A 17620-nucleotide genomic window follows, 5' to 3' on the forward strand; every position below is an offset into this window, starting at 1 on the left:
TTGGTTTCCCTGATGAAAATAAATAATTGAAATGGGTATACAGTTGTTTTTTGTTAAGTTGCCTAATAATTATGCACAGTAATAGTCACCTGCACACACAGATATCCTCCCAAAATAGCTAAAACTAAAAAAGCCCCACTCCAACTTCCAAAATATTCAGCTTTGATATTAATGAGACTTTTGGGTTCATTAAGAACATGGTTGTTGTTCAATAATAAAATTAATCCTCAAAAATACAACTTGCCTAATAATTCTGCACTCCCTGTATAGATGTGGGGCGAGTCAACCAGTTGAACAACTTTTTCAACAGGTTTGACCACTCCGCCTCATCCTCACCCCTGAGTAATGCAGCTGTCCTTCCCCCTCCCCCTCTGGACACTAGCATGGAAGACATCCCCCCACTAAAAATAACTTCAGCCCAGGTGTGTGGAGAGCTGAGAAGGCTACGAAACCAGCAAGGCAGCTGGTCCGGATGGAGTATCCCCCCGACTGCTGAAAGCCTGTGCGTCTGAGCTGGGAGACCCTCTACAGCGCATCTTCAACCTGAGCCTTGAACAGGGGAGGGTCCCTCAGCTGTGGAAAACATCCTGCATAATCCCAGTCCCAAAGAAATCAAGACCTGAGGAACTCAACGACTTCAGGCCGGTCGCCCTGACATCACATGTGATGAAGACCATGGAGCGGCTGCTGCTGCACCACCTGAGGCTACAGGTCCGTCGCGCCATCGACCCACTGCAATTTGCTTACCAGGAGAAGGTGGGAGTGGAGGATGCTATAGTATACATGTTACACCGATCCCTCTCTCACCTGGATAGGGCGAAGGGGGCTGTGAGGATTACATTTTTGGACTTCTCCAGTGCCTTCAATACCATACAGCCTCTGCTACTGAGTAGGAAACTGACAGAGATGGGAGTTAGCTCACACCTTGTAGAATGGATTACTGACTACCTGACAGGCAGACCCCAGTATGTGAAACAGGGGGGCTGTACATCGGACACTGTGGTTAGCAGCACAGGATCTCCGCAGGGGACCGTTCTCTCTCCGTTCCTATTCACTCTATATACATCGGACTTTAAGTACAACTCTGAGTCCTGCCATGTGCAAAAGTTTGCCGACGACACTGCGATCGTGGGATGTATCAGAAACGGGCAGGAGGAGGAGTACAGGACATTGATTCAGGACTTTGTCCGATGGAGCGACGCAAACCACCTGCACCTAAACTCCACCAAGACCAGAGAGATGGTGGTGGACTTCAGGAGAACCAGAACTCACCCGGTTCCTGTAACCATCAAGGGAGAATGTGTAGAATTTGTCCAGACCTACAAATACCTGGGTGTGCAGCTGGACAACAAACTGGACTGGACTGCCAACACAGAAGCTCTATGTAGGAAAGGGCAAAGCCGACTTTACTTCCTCAGAAGGCTGGCATCCTTCAACATCTGCAAAAAGCTCCTGAAAATATTCTATGAGACAGTAGTGGCAAGCGCCCTCTTCTATGCGGCAGCGTGTTGGGGAGGCAGCGTCAAGAAGAAGGATGCCTCTCGTCTCAATAAACTGGCTAGGAAAGCGAGCTCTGTTGTGGGCAAAGAGCTGGACAGCCTAACAACAGTAGCTGAGAGACGAGCACTGAAAAAGCTGAGGTCAATCATGGACAATCCATCGCATCCACTACACAGCATTATCTCCAGACAGAAGAGCAGTTTCAGCGACAGACTGCTGTCACTGTCTTGTACTACGGACAGACTGAAGAGATCTTTTCTTCCTCATGCCATGAGGCTCTTTAACTCCACCCGGCAGAGTAAAGGCCCACATTAAACCACACCACCTACATTGGATATTACCGAATCTTACTGCAATATGTATACTGTGTAGCACTATTTAGTTACTCTATATAACACGCTACAGTGGGCATTTGCACGTCACACTGGGTATTTGTATATTGTATTCTTTTGGCTTTATTATTGTTCTTTTGGCTTTATTATTGTACTGTTCTCAGCTCAGGGATGCTGCTGGAAATGTGAATTTCCCTTAGGGGATGAATAAAGTATCTATCTATCTATCTATCTATCTATCTATGACGTACAGTATTTCAGTGAATGTTGACATCTTGAAGACAAGACTTTGCTTTTCAACTGTTCGACAGCCCGCCGGTGGGCTGGCGGAACGCTAAGGAGCTAAAGAAGCTTAGAGTTGTCCTAGGATAATATCAGCAAACGAGAGCAATGAAGCATACTCAAAAGGAGGTTAATGCCCCTGTTTATGGGTATTGTTTTATAAACAGGTAGGAGAAGATGCTGACCAATATAAAGTTTATGACACTGGACGCAAACAAAAAACAAAGAACAAACCTCCCTTTTATGACTACTCTCTTTGAAATGAAAATATGGCATTATTTTTGTACCGATAGAGAAAACAAAAGAAACATTCAACCTGTCCTAATTAAAAGCTACTTTGCACAGTAAAAAACAGAATAAAACACTTCAAGGCAAACACAGAGGTAGTGATGCATGCTTTTATCTCTTCTTGTTAAGCTGATTCTAATTCTTTGCTCTCTGGACTCAAGCGCTTTTTTTCTACTTTATTGAAGAATACAACCAGACTTTTTTCTTTTAGTCAATTAAGTGCTGTTGCATGCTCCCCGTCCACCCCCACCCCCCACAGTCAGATTGTATATAGCCAAAATCCACGATCACTAACACTAAGGTTCATACAATCTTAGCTCTAATCCTAAAATGAAAGAGTTAGGAGCAAGGGTTTGGGTTTCAAATAAGGGTTTTAAACTTATTTTATGGTTCCAAAATAGGATTGGGGCTAGGATTACAAACTAAGGTTTAGACTCCTTGTTAGGGTATTTATCTGAATTTAGGGTTCTGAAATTGGTTTGGGGCTTGGGTTACAGCTAGTTTGGTGTAGGTTTAGAGTTAGGAACTAGCTCTATATTAGGATTCAACATGGCGGCGCGCATGGATGCTGCGGCTAGTTGCTCTCCAGCTAATCTTCTATTTATTACCGTTCTCTTGTCTTTTTTGCTTTCTTTTTTGAACACATGCGTGGCCAAAAATACTTACAGTAGGGACGAACTTATTCGGTTGGGTGGGCGTCTAAATTTCGACTTTTCGGGCACTTTTTACACCGCCTATGATATACCGAACGAACTTCAAAGAGATCCGGCATCCTTGTGGACAACTATTTTCGAGAGCGTTCTCCATCCGGGCACCGGTGCTGTGGAATGCTCTTCCCCCTGAGATCCGATCTGCAACCTCATTGGAAATGTTTAAATCTAAGCTTAAAACTCACTTCTACTCCATAGCATATGAATAACCTACTCTTCTCGTCGGCTGAAAAATAGTCTGTGTAATATAGTGTAATAATCTGTGAAGCCCTTTGAGACTCTTCGTGATTTAGGGCTATACAAATAAAAATGACTTGACTTGACTTGACTAGGGTTCCAAACTGAATGTAGGGTTCCAGAATGGGTTTAGGTATAGGATTACAGTTTGAGATAGGGCTAGTGGTATGGGTAGGGCTGGAAGTTAGGATTTTAAACCGATTTAAGGGTTCCGAAATAAGGTTAGAGCTAGAATTAGGGTTTGAAACTAAGGTATAGGCTCTGGTTAGTTTGGTCAGTGATTAAGTTCTTTTTATTTTTGGAAACATTTGAAAATTGGCTTTGAAAGTCCTTAAAAAGTACTTGAATTTGGCCTTGAAAAGGGTGAACAAACCCTGAATCTACCATTTTTCGAAAGACACTTTTTAATAGTGTTTTTTCTTATTCTTTTTGAGAAAGAGCTCAAAGAAGAAATGGAGCTAAAATTGTAACGATTTGAATAATTAATTTTCTAGCTGTGACCACAAGGTAGACAGTAAGCCATATCATATTTTCTTTGTAGATATTCGTGGACACATTAATTATTAGTCATTTATGTCTCAACGATTCCTTTTTTTAAACTTCAAAAAACTGTACATAAGTGTTATATTTCATAATTGCAGATGTGGTAATATACATTTTTACAAAAATCTCTTTTGTTTGCATTGTAAAATTAAAAAACTATGTATCCATGGGGATGTTTTTATTTTTATTTTAAACAAAGATCAACAATTTACTACAGGATTTTAATATTTGACTGTGGACGAAATAAAAGATTAAATGGCGTTGATAACTTTTTCTTTTTTGCACAGGAACCCCAGAGTTTATGGCTCCCGAGATGTACGAGGAGCATTACGACGAGTCAGTGGATGTCTACGCCTTTGGGATGTGCATGTTGGAAATGGCCACTTCAGAGTACCCATACTCCGAGTGCCAAAATGCTGCTCAGATTTATCGCAAAGTTACAAGCGTGAGTTTTTTTTGTATTATCACACATGATGCAACAAACTTCACATTACAAAATCAACAAATCACCTGAAAAGCAAAAAAGGGTTTTATTAATTGACTCTGTCGCGATTTGCGATATGTTTAATACAGGGTTTGTACAGGTGCTTGAAAGCCTTGAAAATCCTTGAATTGTGAGTGATGTGGTTGAAAAGGCTTGAAATTGTTGCCATGTTTCTTAGCAGTCTGACTTGATAGACCATGCATTAAATGAATGCATGAAGTCACGGCAGTTTTTATTTGTAGATAGCAACATCTCAAATAGCACAAAGCATTTACAAGAAGCAAGATAGCAAGTTTATTTTAGTGATCAACGTCAACAACAACAAAAAAAACCCTTTGTATTGGTTAAGTAACAAATAAAATTGTCAGGACAAGAACGGAAACAGGACCCACTTGCGTAGCGTTTCTCACAAGTTTAATTAGAAGAAAGAGAAAGGTTTGCGCCCAGGATCCGGTGATCACTGGTCGCGGGAAGCAGGCCGCTCTGAACGCGGGAGTGGAACTTCCGTGGCGAGCAATGGCGGTGTCTATAATGGAAAAAACGGGTCAGTAACCAGGACAGGAGAGCAAAAACGTTGCCGGGGTCGGAAGTGAGTCGTAAGCCAGGACAGGAGAGCAGACGTGGTCGAGATCAAAAACGGGTCGTAAGTCGGGACGGGAGAGCAGACGCGGTCAAGATCAAAACGGGTCGTAGCCGGAGACAGACGGGAGCAAAAACAGGACAGGTGGGAGTCAGGGTCGAAAAAGGCTTGCCTAGTATACACTGAGGTTCGCAGATGGACTGACAACAGGTGACAGAAAGGAGTGTGTTTGAATAAGGACAGGGAGCCAATCAGATGCCGAGGCAGTTGGCGCCAAAGGAGCGGGCGCAGGTGCTTCACATCAGTAATCATGACATGAAATACATTTTTTACCAGCAAGTTAAAAAGAAGAAAATAGTGGTTCAGATGATTAGTTCATATTTACAGTAGCATAGTTTACTAAAAATTTTACTATGGATGAATTGACTGTAGTTTCTCAACAGTTTGACATTATTGAGTGCAGTCAGTAAGAAAAGAACAAGAAAATTTTATACAAGAAAGGCCTAACATAGACTGCAGCAAACACTGATGAAAAGGGGCACAGAAACTATAAACTTTACAATTTCTAAGCCCCATTTGTTCTTTTGAACAGCACTGAACTTCTTTTTATAATGATTTTGGAAAAAATAGAAAATTGGCATTGAAAGTTCTTAAAATGTGCTTAAATTTGTCCATGTAAAATGTGTATGAACCCTGTTAATAACAAAATCCAGGAACAAAGTACCGTAAATTCCGGACTATAAGCCGCTACTTTTTTCCCAAATGTTCAGCCCTGCGGCTTATTCAGTGAAGCGGCCAATTTATGTAATTTTTCTAACGGCCACCAGCGGTACTCGAGTACAAAAGGTAAAATTTAGACATTATCCATTGTCCGTTGTCGGTCAGTTCATAATACGCTACAAAGCCTAGGAGCCGGGACTCTTACTCTCAGCCTAAAGGCCAAGCTAAGGTCCTAGCCTTAAAGCCTTGCTGCGATCATTGCGATTGCATTTCGCAATTGCGATACGGCTTTTTTTAACAGCTACGCTTTGTGCGTTGCGAGCAAGTTAGGAGTAGCGTGGTGGTACCTTTCACAGGCACGGTTTGGGATGAAAGTTACATTATTATTATTAAAGCTTTGAAAACTCTCTCGGTGTACCGTCTTTCTTTGTAAATATGTGTAACCATGTATAATATGTACTTGCAACTGTATATTTTTGTAATGTATTTATTTTAGAGACTTATTGTGATATGTTTTCTACGAGCGAATCAAAAACAAGGGGAGGAGCAAACGCGGGCTGACGGGAAGTGGGGTAAAGCTAAGTTAAATCTCTTTGTTGTTGCAGCGGACAATAGTGGGTATATATTTTTCCCCCCCTTAACTTTGGAAATATACATTTTTTTCGGTGGATTACTTTCAACGGGACCTGGACTTTAAAGGTTTGCATTAAATTCTAACTACCGGTATCATTTTCCGATCATGTTGCCGATTGTGGTGGATGGATTGTGTACTATATTTGCAGTTACAGTTGCGGCACCTAAGGTCAGGTTTGGGATAAATTTGTGACTGTGTTACATGTTTAAATGTTGGTGCATGCAGCTTGTATACAGGTGCGGCTTGTGTAAGGACAAAACCAATAATGTCCGCAAAATGTGGTGCGTGCGGCTTATAATCAGGTGTGCTCTATAGTCCGGATTTTACGGTAATACACAAACAAAACAATTTACAAAATGTCCAAATCTGAAAATAAAACATCTAGAATAAAATGCAATGAAAGACAAGTGACATCAATTTCAACTCACAAGGAGATGTGATCAGCTCAAACCCTGAACCTAGGAATGTAACACGTGCAGTGTGTATTTATATTATCTATATTAGCTCAGTATAAAAATTACCAAGTTTAATGCAGCCCATCCTGTGGGTAAAGATGCACCACATAACTTCTCTATTGTAGGATACCTCCTCAGGTTTTATGAATTACAATATGTTTAATTTCTTTGATAAAGAAATGCAATAAAGAATTCAATTTTTTATTTTTTTTTCATTTTGAGGATTTGAAAAACAACAAAATAGTCCGTTCATAACGTGCTTCTTATATGGGCAACAAAAAGGGTGCGATAAACATGCATTTCTAAAAAGAAACATTAATGCAATTTAAGTTTTATTTCTGTGAAAATATAAAACAAGTCAATGCATGGGTAAATCACAGCAGCATCCCCATTTTCTTTTTCTTTTGATACTAACGGCCATCCTCGGGGCCAGAGCAACAAAACATAATGGATATCCCAAAAGACATTCCAAATATATACCGACAACAGGAATCACTTAATAAAAAGAGCTACTTTGTTCTGAAAAAGTCCTCATGACAGCATTGCAGTATTACCTGCTTAATGTGACTTCTGTGTTGAGATTAGTAGTGCAGCGTTAATTTGTGACGCTGCTGCTTTAAAAGTGCTCCGCTGCTCTCTAACAGAAAGGACGCACCTTGTAAAAAATGTTTTTTGAAGGCTGCCAGATTGCATATATCTATCGCCGTCTTGTGTCTTCATAAAAAGGGATATGATAAAATGCCGAATTGGGCTTAGAACCTTGCCAGTTCGCAGAGCCCACCGCACACCAAGATTCTTCTGTCGTATTTATTGCTTTTTGTTTCATCTCAACTGTTATTTTAACTGTTGTATATTAGGTTGCTTTTGCTGGCCGCCATTGCACTCATACCTCCATGGAATGCAATGCGACATGATGTGCAAAGAGTAATACCTCTCCCGTAAATGATTTAGATGTTTTTTCGATCAATTATTTTTACTCCTTATGATGTCTTTCATCATTAGAACAGTCATTTGTTAGTCTGTTTAGAAATGCTCATATGGATTAAATCATGATATACATTTAACATTTTCTGAGGTTCTTTTTTCCGTCTGATCCTTCTCCTTACTCAAGCAACAACAACCATGGCAAAGTAGGCATTTTTCCCCGTAAATTTATGAAATGGGATCAAATGCAATACAACCAAAAAAGGAAGCCATGAGGGCCAAACGAGACCCAATGAGAGCATGTGCCAAGCCCCTACACTTTTTCTTTTTTTTTCGTCTTCTTTCTTTCTATTCTTTTTTTTTTCTTTTCACTCCTCATACTTTTCACTCTTTAGCAACAATACAGTACATAAGACATGAGACGAATAGGAATTTTCACACATAAATTTATGAAGTAGGATCAGACGTGATACTACCAAATGAGCAAGCCACGAGAGCCTGACGAGACTCAGCAAAAGCTCATAGCAATAATCCAGTCTACAGGAGGCTGATGTGGCTTTTGCAATTGAGTGAGATCAGACTGGCCGACCAGTCAGTGAAAGATGCCAACGGCAAGGTCCCCACCTGCTGGAGTGTCCAAGCCGAAGTCGATTAAGCTGTGAGCAGGCTCAAGCACAAAGAGATCCTGGGCAGAGTCCAGGCAGGAAGAGCGGGCCGGGGGTGGGAAAAACTGTGTCACAGTTTTGGAGGTGCAACAGGCAGCAATGCCAAAAACGAAAAACACAAACTACCTGTATTTGAACTCAGGCCATAAAACCACAGCAAAGTGACATAAGAACAACTAACACGACAGAAGTTTGCTTTATCATTTTCTCTTTGAATATTGAGTTCATGCTTTTCTGCAGGGTATAAAACCAGCCAGCTTTGATAAAGTGAACGACCCTGAAATCAAAGAGATTATTGAAGGTTGTATCCGTCAAAATAAAAGCCAGAGGTAAGCGTGTTTTATTCTCATCATACCCAGAATGTTTCCTTCACGTCTCTCTCCACCTTGTCAGGTTGTCCATCCGAGACCTCCTTAACCACGCCTTTTTTGGCGAAGACACAGGGGTCCGTGTGGAGTTGGCAGAGGAGGACACGGGCATGCAGGAGTGTTTGGCTCTCAGAATTTGGGTGGAAGATCCCAAAAAGTTGAAGGGGAAACACAAAGATAACGAAGCCATCGAGTTCAGCTATGACCTGGAGAATGATAGTGCCGAGGAAGTTGCTCTTGAGATGGTGAGACGTCAGACCATGCTCAACGACTGACTTTGTCAAGCTCGTACTTCTTCCACTTGATCAACTGTTGAAATCAGCTGAGTCTTTTCCAGGAAATTTGATTTCTACCTGACATGATAAATCATTGACATTAGCAGTGTCTATAAAAACATGATCAATTCTTGCCATTTTTTGCCTATAATTTATTTATACAATATATTGTGTTTTATATATATATATATATATATATATATATATATATATATATATATATATATATATATATATATATATATATATATAGTCAAGTCATTTTTATTTGTATAGCCTTTAATCACAAAGAGTCTTAAAAGGGCTGCACAGATCAAAGACTATTGCAAACTACAGGCTATTATGACACCCTCACCTCATCTAAAACCTACATAAGGGCAAATAATACACATATTATCAACATAAAATAGTGGTTATTCATATGCCATAGAGTAGAATTGTGTTTGAAGCTTAGATATAAACATATATATATATATATATATATATATATATATATATATATATATATATATATATATATATATATATATTATTAGGGTGGAGCTTATACGACCAATATTTTTTTTTTTCATGTATTCTTTTATCTTACTCCACAAAAATGTTCCAATTCCACCAAAAAATACACAGCAGAAGTTTCAGTCATGTAAGTTGATATTTACAGGTAGCTCAACCACTTTATAAATCTGGATTGGCGCCCATTAAGCCGGTTACACACACAAAATAATGATGGCTTAGGTACATAATACAAACAAAAAGAAAAACTCATTCCTTTATTAGAGTTTCTTTACGTCTGTCACGAAAAGTTTTGCAGGGTTTTTCAGCAATTTGCAGCAAATTCTGCAGATCTGTTTCATCTTTTGTGATATGACCACAGTGTTCCTGAATCAGCCACACTTTGTTCTCCAAGATCATTGATTTTTTTTTTGGTTTGAACAAATTTATTGACACTAAAAACAGAAAACAATCATGACAATCTCAACAGCAATTAAGCACATTCACAATATTATATTCCAATATTACGTTTTTAACAGCAAACACAAAGTGAGGTTTGAACAAACCTTCTCGAAAATCAAACATATTCACAATTTCATTATATAACATCTTTGTTAGTGTCAATAGATCCGTCCAGGCCAAAGTCAATTGTCCTCGGTCTGAACAAATCCACCGACACCAACAGCAGCAAAACACAGCCATCAAGCATATTCACAATTTTTTTATATTTGACAATATGACGTGACGATATGACGTTTTAACATTTTTTCCTGACATTTCCAACATCAATTAAACAATTTCAGAGTTATTTTCTTTTAACAGTAGTTAACCAGCGTGTAAAAGGCAATACTATTGTGCAAGGGCATAGCTCTGCCATCCCACCCTCCCAAGCAGCATTCTTCCAGTCCTCTGTGTGGGTCCTTTCCCTTCTGCGTGGGTCCTCTCCCTTCTGGGTTCCACAACCCAGGCCGTTGCTGCCGGGACTCCCACAGTGTAGCTCCGGCTCCCCCCTCCGGGTGGGTGCAGACGAGTCTTCTTTATGGCTGCGTCCTAGGCCCGCCGCTCGCAGATTGTATGGTATCTGCAGCCATTTGGAGCACAGCCACGGGGGGGATCTGCCTGCACCTCCATACCAGCAGGTTTCTGGAGGTCCAGATGGCGTCCTTGATGGCGGCGAGAGTGAGCCAGTCCCTGGCAAAGTCGTTCCGAGGCCTCCTCGACCGACTCACCCCGTAAAGCACGTACTGTGCATCAGGGACCTCTCCTGCTGGCAAGTCCGGGAACTTTCCTAGTTGTTCCGGCCATTGTCCACAAGACCTGGGCAGCGCTGCACTCACAAAAAAGGTGCCTCACCGACTCCTGGGCGCCACAGCCAGGTCGAGGGCACGTCGAAGTCGCTGACATTCCTCGGTGGTGCATTACAGCTCTGACTGGGAGAACTTCATGAGCAACCATCCATGACAAGTCTCGTAGTCTGTTTGGGAGGGCAGGATGATTGACGTTGCTCCAAACCGTTGTGGATTCGCCAAACGCAAGCCCCCGCACAGGGCTTACTGTAGCTCGCTCTTGCACAATAGCAATAAGGGCCCTGTGGTTTTGTAAAGTGTGACATTCTTGTGTTTCCAAATCAAACTTCTTCAAAAAATCCCGAATAAAGAGATGTGTTGGTGGCAAGTTAAACGAAACTGGAATCAAACAATTGTCTGGTACAAGCTTTAGCTTCCGCAAATATGAGCCCATCCAAAAACGGGTCATTGCTTGACTTTTCGGGTTGTTGGGTGGGCCCACAGCGTTTTGGAAGTGGAGAGAGACATATTTGCTTCCCAGGAAAAGCTGGAGGTCAGGCACTCCTTTTCCACCTTTTTCTTTTTCATTGTATCTCTTTTTATCCTTTCCCACTTTGAGCCCCAGACAAAGCGAAAGATGGCTCGGTCCAGTTGTAACAGCACGTTTCTTTTAGGCATAAAAATTAAACTGATTGACAAAAGCATTGGGAGGATGATCGCTCTGATGATTAGGACCTTCCCCTCTATTGTCAGTTTTCTTAGTGACCAAAAAACAAGTTTTTGCTTAACTTTCCTTGTCACGTCATCTTAGTTGGTCTCGCCTCCTCCATCCGCATTGAATTTTATCCCTAGGATTTTCTGGTCTGTCTTTAACACCGTCAGCGGGAGTCCTGCCTTTTCTGTCTCTTTCCACATTCCATAAAACTTCACTTGTGATTTTTCTCTATTTAGCCTTGACCCAGACGCCCTCCCAAACAGGTCAGTCAAGTCAAGGGCTCTTTCAACAGATGCGCGGTCAGTACACAAAATATTAAAATCATCCATGTACAAAACACACTTGGTAATTTGTCCCCCACTTCCTGGGATATTGATGCCTTCGACAAATCTATCTTTTCTTAACATTTGTGCCAAAGGTTCAATGCAAAGAACATAGAGAAGGGGAGACACAGGGCAACCTTGACGTACACCGCAGTTGATCTCGATTGCTTCTGATAAATTCCCGTTAATCATGAATTTGCTGTAGATGTCTCGGTATAGCAGTCCTACCCACTTGATGTATTTTTGGGGAAAACCACATTTTTGCAATACCCTGAAGAGGTATTGGTGCGAGACTCGATCAAAGGCTTTTTCAAAGTCTAGGTTTAGGACCGCTAGTCGCATGTTTCTGTCTCTTGCATAACAAATGGTGTCACGGATCAGCATGAGACTGTCGCTGATCTTCCTTCCCACAATGGCACAGGTTTGGTCTGGATCAACCAAGTCTCCCAAGACAACAGACATTCGTGTTGCTAGAAGCTTGCTGAAAATTTTACAGTCCACGTTTAAAAGCGTTATGGGTCGCCAGTTTTTTAAGTCAATTTTGTCTCCTTTTTTGTGCAATAGAGTAACTATCCCTATTCTGAAACTGTCTGGCATATGGTCTCGACTGGAAAATTCGTTAAAAACAGTTAACAGATCTGGTGCTAAAATATCCCAAAAAGTCCGGTAAAATTCGAGGTTGAGTCCGTCCTCCCCGGGTGATTTGCCTTTTTTCATAGTCTTTATGCAATCATTCAGTTGGTCTTGGGTAAAGTCCGATGTTAAAAAGGGGTCTTGACGCACTGATCTTGAAATATGATCTAATACATGCCCCATTTCATTCTCATATGTTTCTTTCTTTTCAAATAATTTTTTGTAGTAGTCTTCGACCAATCTGGTTATTTCACTACTTTCCTTTGTTATTTGCCCGTTTTCGTTTTGAAGTTTAAAAATCCCCTCATTTTTGCCCATAATTTTTTTTAAAAAGTAGCGTGTACATTTTTCCCCTTCTTCTATTTCTCTTTCTCTGCTTCTTATTATGATGCCTTTGCTCTTTATTTCCGCCAAAGCGTTTAGTTCTTGTTTGGTCTCTTTGATTTCATCATTAAAGTCCATCCCCTTTTCTGTTAGGATGAAATAGCGTTGGAGTCTTCTTTGTAGTCCCGACATGCGTTTCATCTCTTTAAGTTTCTTGTTTTTCCCTGCATTTTTAAAAAAGGTCTGTGTTCGTTTCTTTGTCATTTCCCACCATTGTGCTCGTGAATCATACGAGTCTTGAAGGGTCTGCCAGTCTTTGTACAGCTCCCTGTATTGTGCGGCTAGAGCCTCATCCTCCAGCAGGGAGCAGTTTAACTTCCACAAACCCTTCCCAACAGTCATACCTGAAGGAAATGAGAAAGAGCAGGACAGTAGCAAGTGATCCGAAAAAAAAACTGGAATTAATCTTGCATCACTCTGTGCTAAACCCCTCGTAAATATGTAGTCTATTCGAGAGGCTCTGGCATTGTCACTACTGAACCAGGTGAAGCCCTCCTCTCCTGGATGTATGGATTTGAAACAGTCCACCAGTTTAAATGTCCGGCACATGTCTTGTAATAAAGTTGATGTTTTATCTACTTTAAACTCCTCATCGTTCCTCTTTCTATCCTTCCTACTTAGGATGCGATTAAAATCTCCTCCCACGATTAGTGGTTGATGGCCTAGCATATGCGACTGGATGTCCTCTAAAAGTTCGTACCTGAGTTGTCTGTCGGCATGGCCGTATATGTTAATGAGGTTAAAATCATTCCCTATATAAGACAGTCTCGCTAAGATTGCGCGTCCGTCTCTCATCACAGTACTCCCCTTTATGATGAGTTGAGGGTTGTTTATTAAAATGGCTACCCCATCGTTACGGTTTTCATTCGAGCCACTCCATAATGACGGATATGGCCAAATCTCTTCCCACTGTTTATAATTTTTTAGAAAGGGGATGCAGCATTCCTGTAGTAAAAACACATCTGTTCTGATAGTTTTTAAGAACGATAAAACACTGTGAGCCTTAACCTTTGATCTCACACTTCTCACATTGATAGTAGAGAATGTAATGTTCATAATTGTTGTTAAAGTATTTAAACTAGTTAGACAAAACCGGGGGATCTGAGTCCATTCTTTGGTGATCATCGAGATCATCGAGAGTGTCACCTGTGTCAGACACATCACTTAAGAGTAGTACCTCATTTTGAGACTCACCGGGGAAAACTCTGGGACCCTCTGACTCTCTGTCTGTGGTTCCAGGTCTTCCCCTTTTTTCTGGGTTAGGGGGTGAGCCAGAGGACCTATCAAGGGGTCTCTTACTTCCTTGCCCACAAAGGGTCAGATTTTTTCCCTCCCCGACTTCCTCCGTCTCAACTTCATACAGTTCCCTTGTGGGCTTATTCACCGGCAATCGGCTTTCTTCTAAATCTCTTATCTTTGTTTCTGGTTTTTTCACCACTCCCAATTTTGTCTTACTTTTACTCCTCTTTCCAGTGCCCGTATGGGTTTTTGGAGAGTCATTCGCCTTTTCGATTTGTTTGTCTTCTCCAAATCCCGGCAATGGCGTAGCAAACAAATTTGCTAATTTGAACTCTCTTCCAGGCCCTTCCTGATTAATATGTGTTTTCGGAGTGGCAGTTGCTTTTTCTATTGGTTTGTCATGTCCAAATTCAGGTATTTTATGAGAAATCGAATTAAAATTTCCAGGTTCTTCCTGTTTCAATTTTGATTCTCTGGTCTCTGCTCCAGGGGTTTTGGTAGGTACATCTGTTTTTTCAATTTGTTTGTCTTGTCCAATTTCTTTGTGCATTTCTTGATCAATTTCATTGGGTATTTCCATAACTTTATTCATTTCCTGTTCATCTTCATTGGGTATTTCTATAACTTCATTAATTTCTTGTTCATTTTCATTTTGTATTTCCATGACTTTATTAATTTCATTGTCTTTGTTATCTTTATTCACTTCATTGTCTTTGTGACATTTATTCATTTCATTATCTATGTTGTCATTTCATTTCATTTCAGTCTGACATCATTTCATTGTCTTTGTTGTCTTTGTTAACTGCCTTCCTAGCTTTCAATTTGTTAGCAAACGAATTCGGGCAGTTTCTAAAGAGGTGATTCGTTTCTCCACAGAGATTGCATTTTCTGCTATTGATACATTCCTCAAAGGAATGTCCAATTGTTCTGCACTTTCCACAAAAAATTTGATCACATACCTCAGCCAGATGCCCATGCTCACCACATTTGCGACAGAGTTTCGGTTGCCCTTGATAGTGGATAAAGCCACGGTTTTCCCCCAGGAATATAGTCGACGGGATTTGTTTCAGTCCCTGAAAGCCCTGAGGATCTTGCCGTAGTTGGACTGGTACCCTCCAGGCACCAGTCCAATAGCCTTTCTCACACCTCACCTTCATAGCCTGGCCTTTTACTGAGCAGTATCTACTCAACCAATAACAGACGTCATCAGCACTGATTATTTCACTAAACATTCTAACAACGACAATCTTGTTAGCATTATCAGTCAGCTTCTCCACTGTAAATCCTGAAAACTGGGACCTCACTCCCTCAAAGCGATTCCAAAACTCTTGATATAGAGCTGCCGTTTCAAAACTCACATCAAAGCCTTTGCCAGAAGTCATTTTTATGACAGCATGTACCTCCTCCTTTTTAAACTTCAGAATCTTTTCAACAAACTTGTTAATAAAATCCGTCCTTGACATTCCCTCCGAAATTGCCACAACATCTTTGAGCAAGAATCTCACGCAGTTACGTCTCCGCCCGCCGGTATAATGCCATGGCAGGACTCGGCTGCTTTACTTCTAACTATGTTAAAATGGTTAGAATTGTAAAATTAATAATTAACAATACTCTTAAAACCGACGCCAATGACAGTATAAACGCATAGAACGAGCAGTGCTAACCTGATGCGTCCACCATCAACCGCAGCTTTATGCAAAAATCAGGGCTCAAAGTGAATCCACAACTAGTGTCCCGATTTGAATTGTCAGAGCCGGAGTCTGTTAACAAAAGCCTGTTCGTGGATACTCTCCAGGTCTGATTGCCTGAACAGTTTACAAAGCTTGTTTGAAGTCATCCCGTGATTCCCATTGCTGTGGTTCAACATCAACAGGAAGGTCCATGATTTTGAAGAAAGTGCTAGATCTAGAGGACACAAAGTCTTTTATACATTTGCTAGTAACAATGTCTAAATCGAACAGATTTCCTCTTTTGAAAATCCTGTTCAGCAATTTCATCTATGTTGTTCTTATTTTTCATTGCAACCACTATGAGCTGTTTCGTTGATGCACTGACTTGATTGTCAAACAAAGCTAGTGTAACCGTTTCCGGTGTTAGATACCCTAGGTAGATATTGCAGCATTTATGTTTAAATATTCCACCAAAGATTTTAAAAGCTGCAAATCAGTGCGCTGGGCACTTGCAGCAAGAGGGGCCATGATCCAGGCTTTCACGTAGATCCTTACTGTGAAGACACACACACCAAGGAGTGCTAGTTCTTCCCTTCTAGTCAAATCGAACTGGGATCGAAACATCCATATTTTAAAAGAATAAATCTGATATGTCATGACTTGATCCTGGTTTATCATCTACCGAACTACTACTGCTACATTCACAATTATTTGTTCAGCTTCAGATTCTAGACGTCGTTTCAAGGTCTTTTCTCGGTTTTTTTCAAGTCTTTTTTTCTTTTTCTGCTATTTTTTTGTCAACAACTGTCATTCACCCCTTTCTTCCCTTTGCTCTTCGAGCCAACAAAAACTTTTTAGAATTGTCATAATGTTGATAGCATTAGCATGAGCAATGTCAAACAAGTCATCAAGTTCTTCTTTAAACTCACTTTCCTTGGATTATTATGTTGCTATTTGTCGTCCTTTGTTCTTTTTTAGCAAACGCCATGCTTGAAAATGTTTTTCAATTTTAGTCGACAATTATGTGGATCTCGAAGTGGAATTCTTGCTTTATTCCAAAATTTTTTTGGTTTGAACAAATTTATTGACACTAAAAACAGAAAACAATCATGACAATCTCAACAGCAATTAAGCACATTCACAATATTCCAATATTATGTTTTTTAACAGCAAACACAAAGTGAGGTTTGAACAAACCTTCTCGAAAATCTTATTAGCAATCAAACATATTCACAATTTCATTATATAACATCTTTGTTAGTGTCAATAGATCTGTCCAGGCCAAAGTCGATTATCCTCGGTCTGAACAAATCCACCGACACCAACAGCAGCAAAACACAGTCATCAAGCATATTCACAATTTTTTTATATCTGACAATATGACGTGACGATATGACATTTTAACATTTTTTCCTGACATTTTCAACATCAATTTAACAATTTCAGAGTTATTTTCTTTTAACAGTAGTTAACCAGCGTGTAAAAGGCAATACTATTGTGCAAGGGCATAGCTCTGCCATCCCATCCTCCCAAGCAGCATTCTTCCAGTCCTCTGTGTGGGTCCTCTCCCTTCTGCGTGCGTCCTCTCCCTTCTGGGTTCCACAACCCAGGCCGTTGCTGCCGGGACTCCCACAGTGTAGCTCCGGCTCCCCCCTCCGGGTGGGTGCAGACGAGTCTTCTTTATGGCTGCGTCCTAGGCCCGCCGCTCGCAGATTGTATGGTATCTGCAGCCATTTGGAGCACAGCCACGGGGGGGATCTGCCTGCACCTCCATACCAGCAGGTTTCTGGAGGTCCAGATGTCGTCCTTGATGGCGGCGAGAGTGAGCCAGTCCCTGGCAAAGTCGTTCCGAGGCCTCCTCGACCGACTCACCCCGTAAAG

General features: G+C 40.9%; 1 protein-coding gene across 1 annotated transcript in view; it reads left to right on the top strand.

The window, feature by feature from the left end:
- The window catches only part of wnk3 (WNK lysine deficient protein kinase 3), a 128238-nt gene that overhangs the window by 67235 nt on the left and 43383 nt on the right, over nt 1-17620 (top strand). The window contains exons 6-8 of the mRNA XM_088329848.1: nt 4180-4337; nt 8595-8683; nt 8748-8967. Coding sequence (XP_088185974.1) covers nt 4180-4337; nt 8595-8683; nt 8748-8967 — 467 coding nt within the window. The remainder of the gene's footprint in view (nt 1-4179; nt 4338-8594; nt 8684-8747; nt 8968-17620) is intronic.

This window comes from Urocampus carinirostris, chromosome 3 (genome assembly GCF_059441175.1).
Source record: "Urocampus carinirostris isolate Australia breed hairy pipefish chromosome 3, RoL_Ucar_1.0, whole genome shotgun sequence".
NCBI classification, from domain to species: Eukaryota; Metazoa; Chordata; class Actinopteri; order Syngnathiformes; family Syngnathidae; genus Urocampus; species Urocampus carinirostris.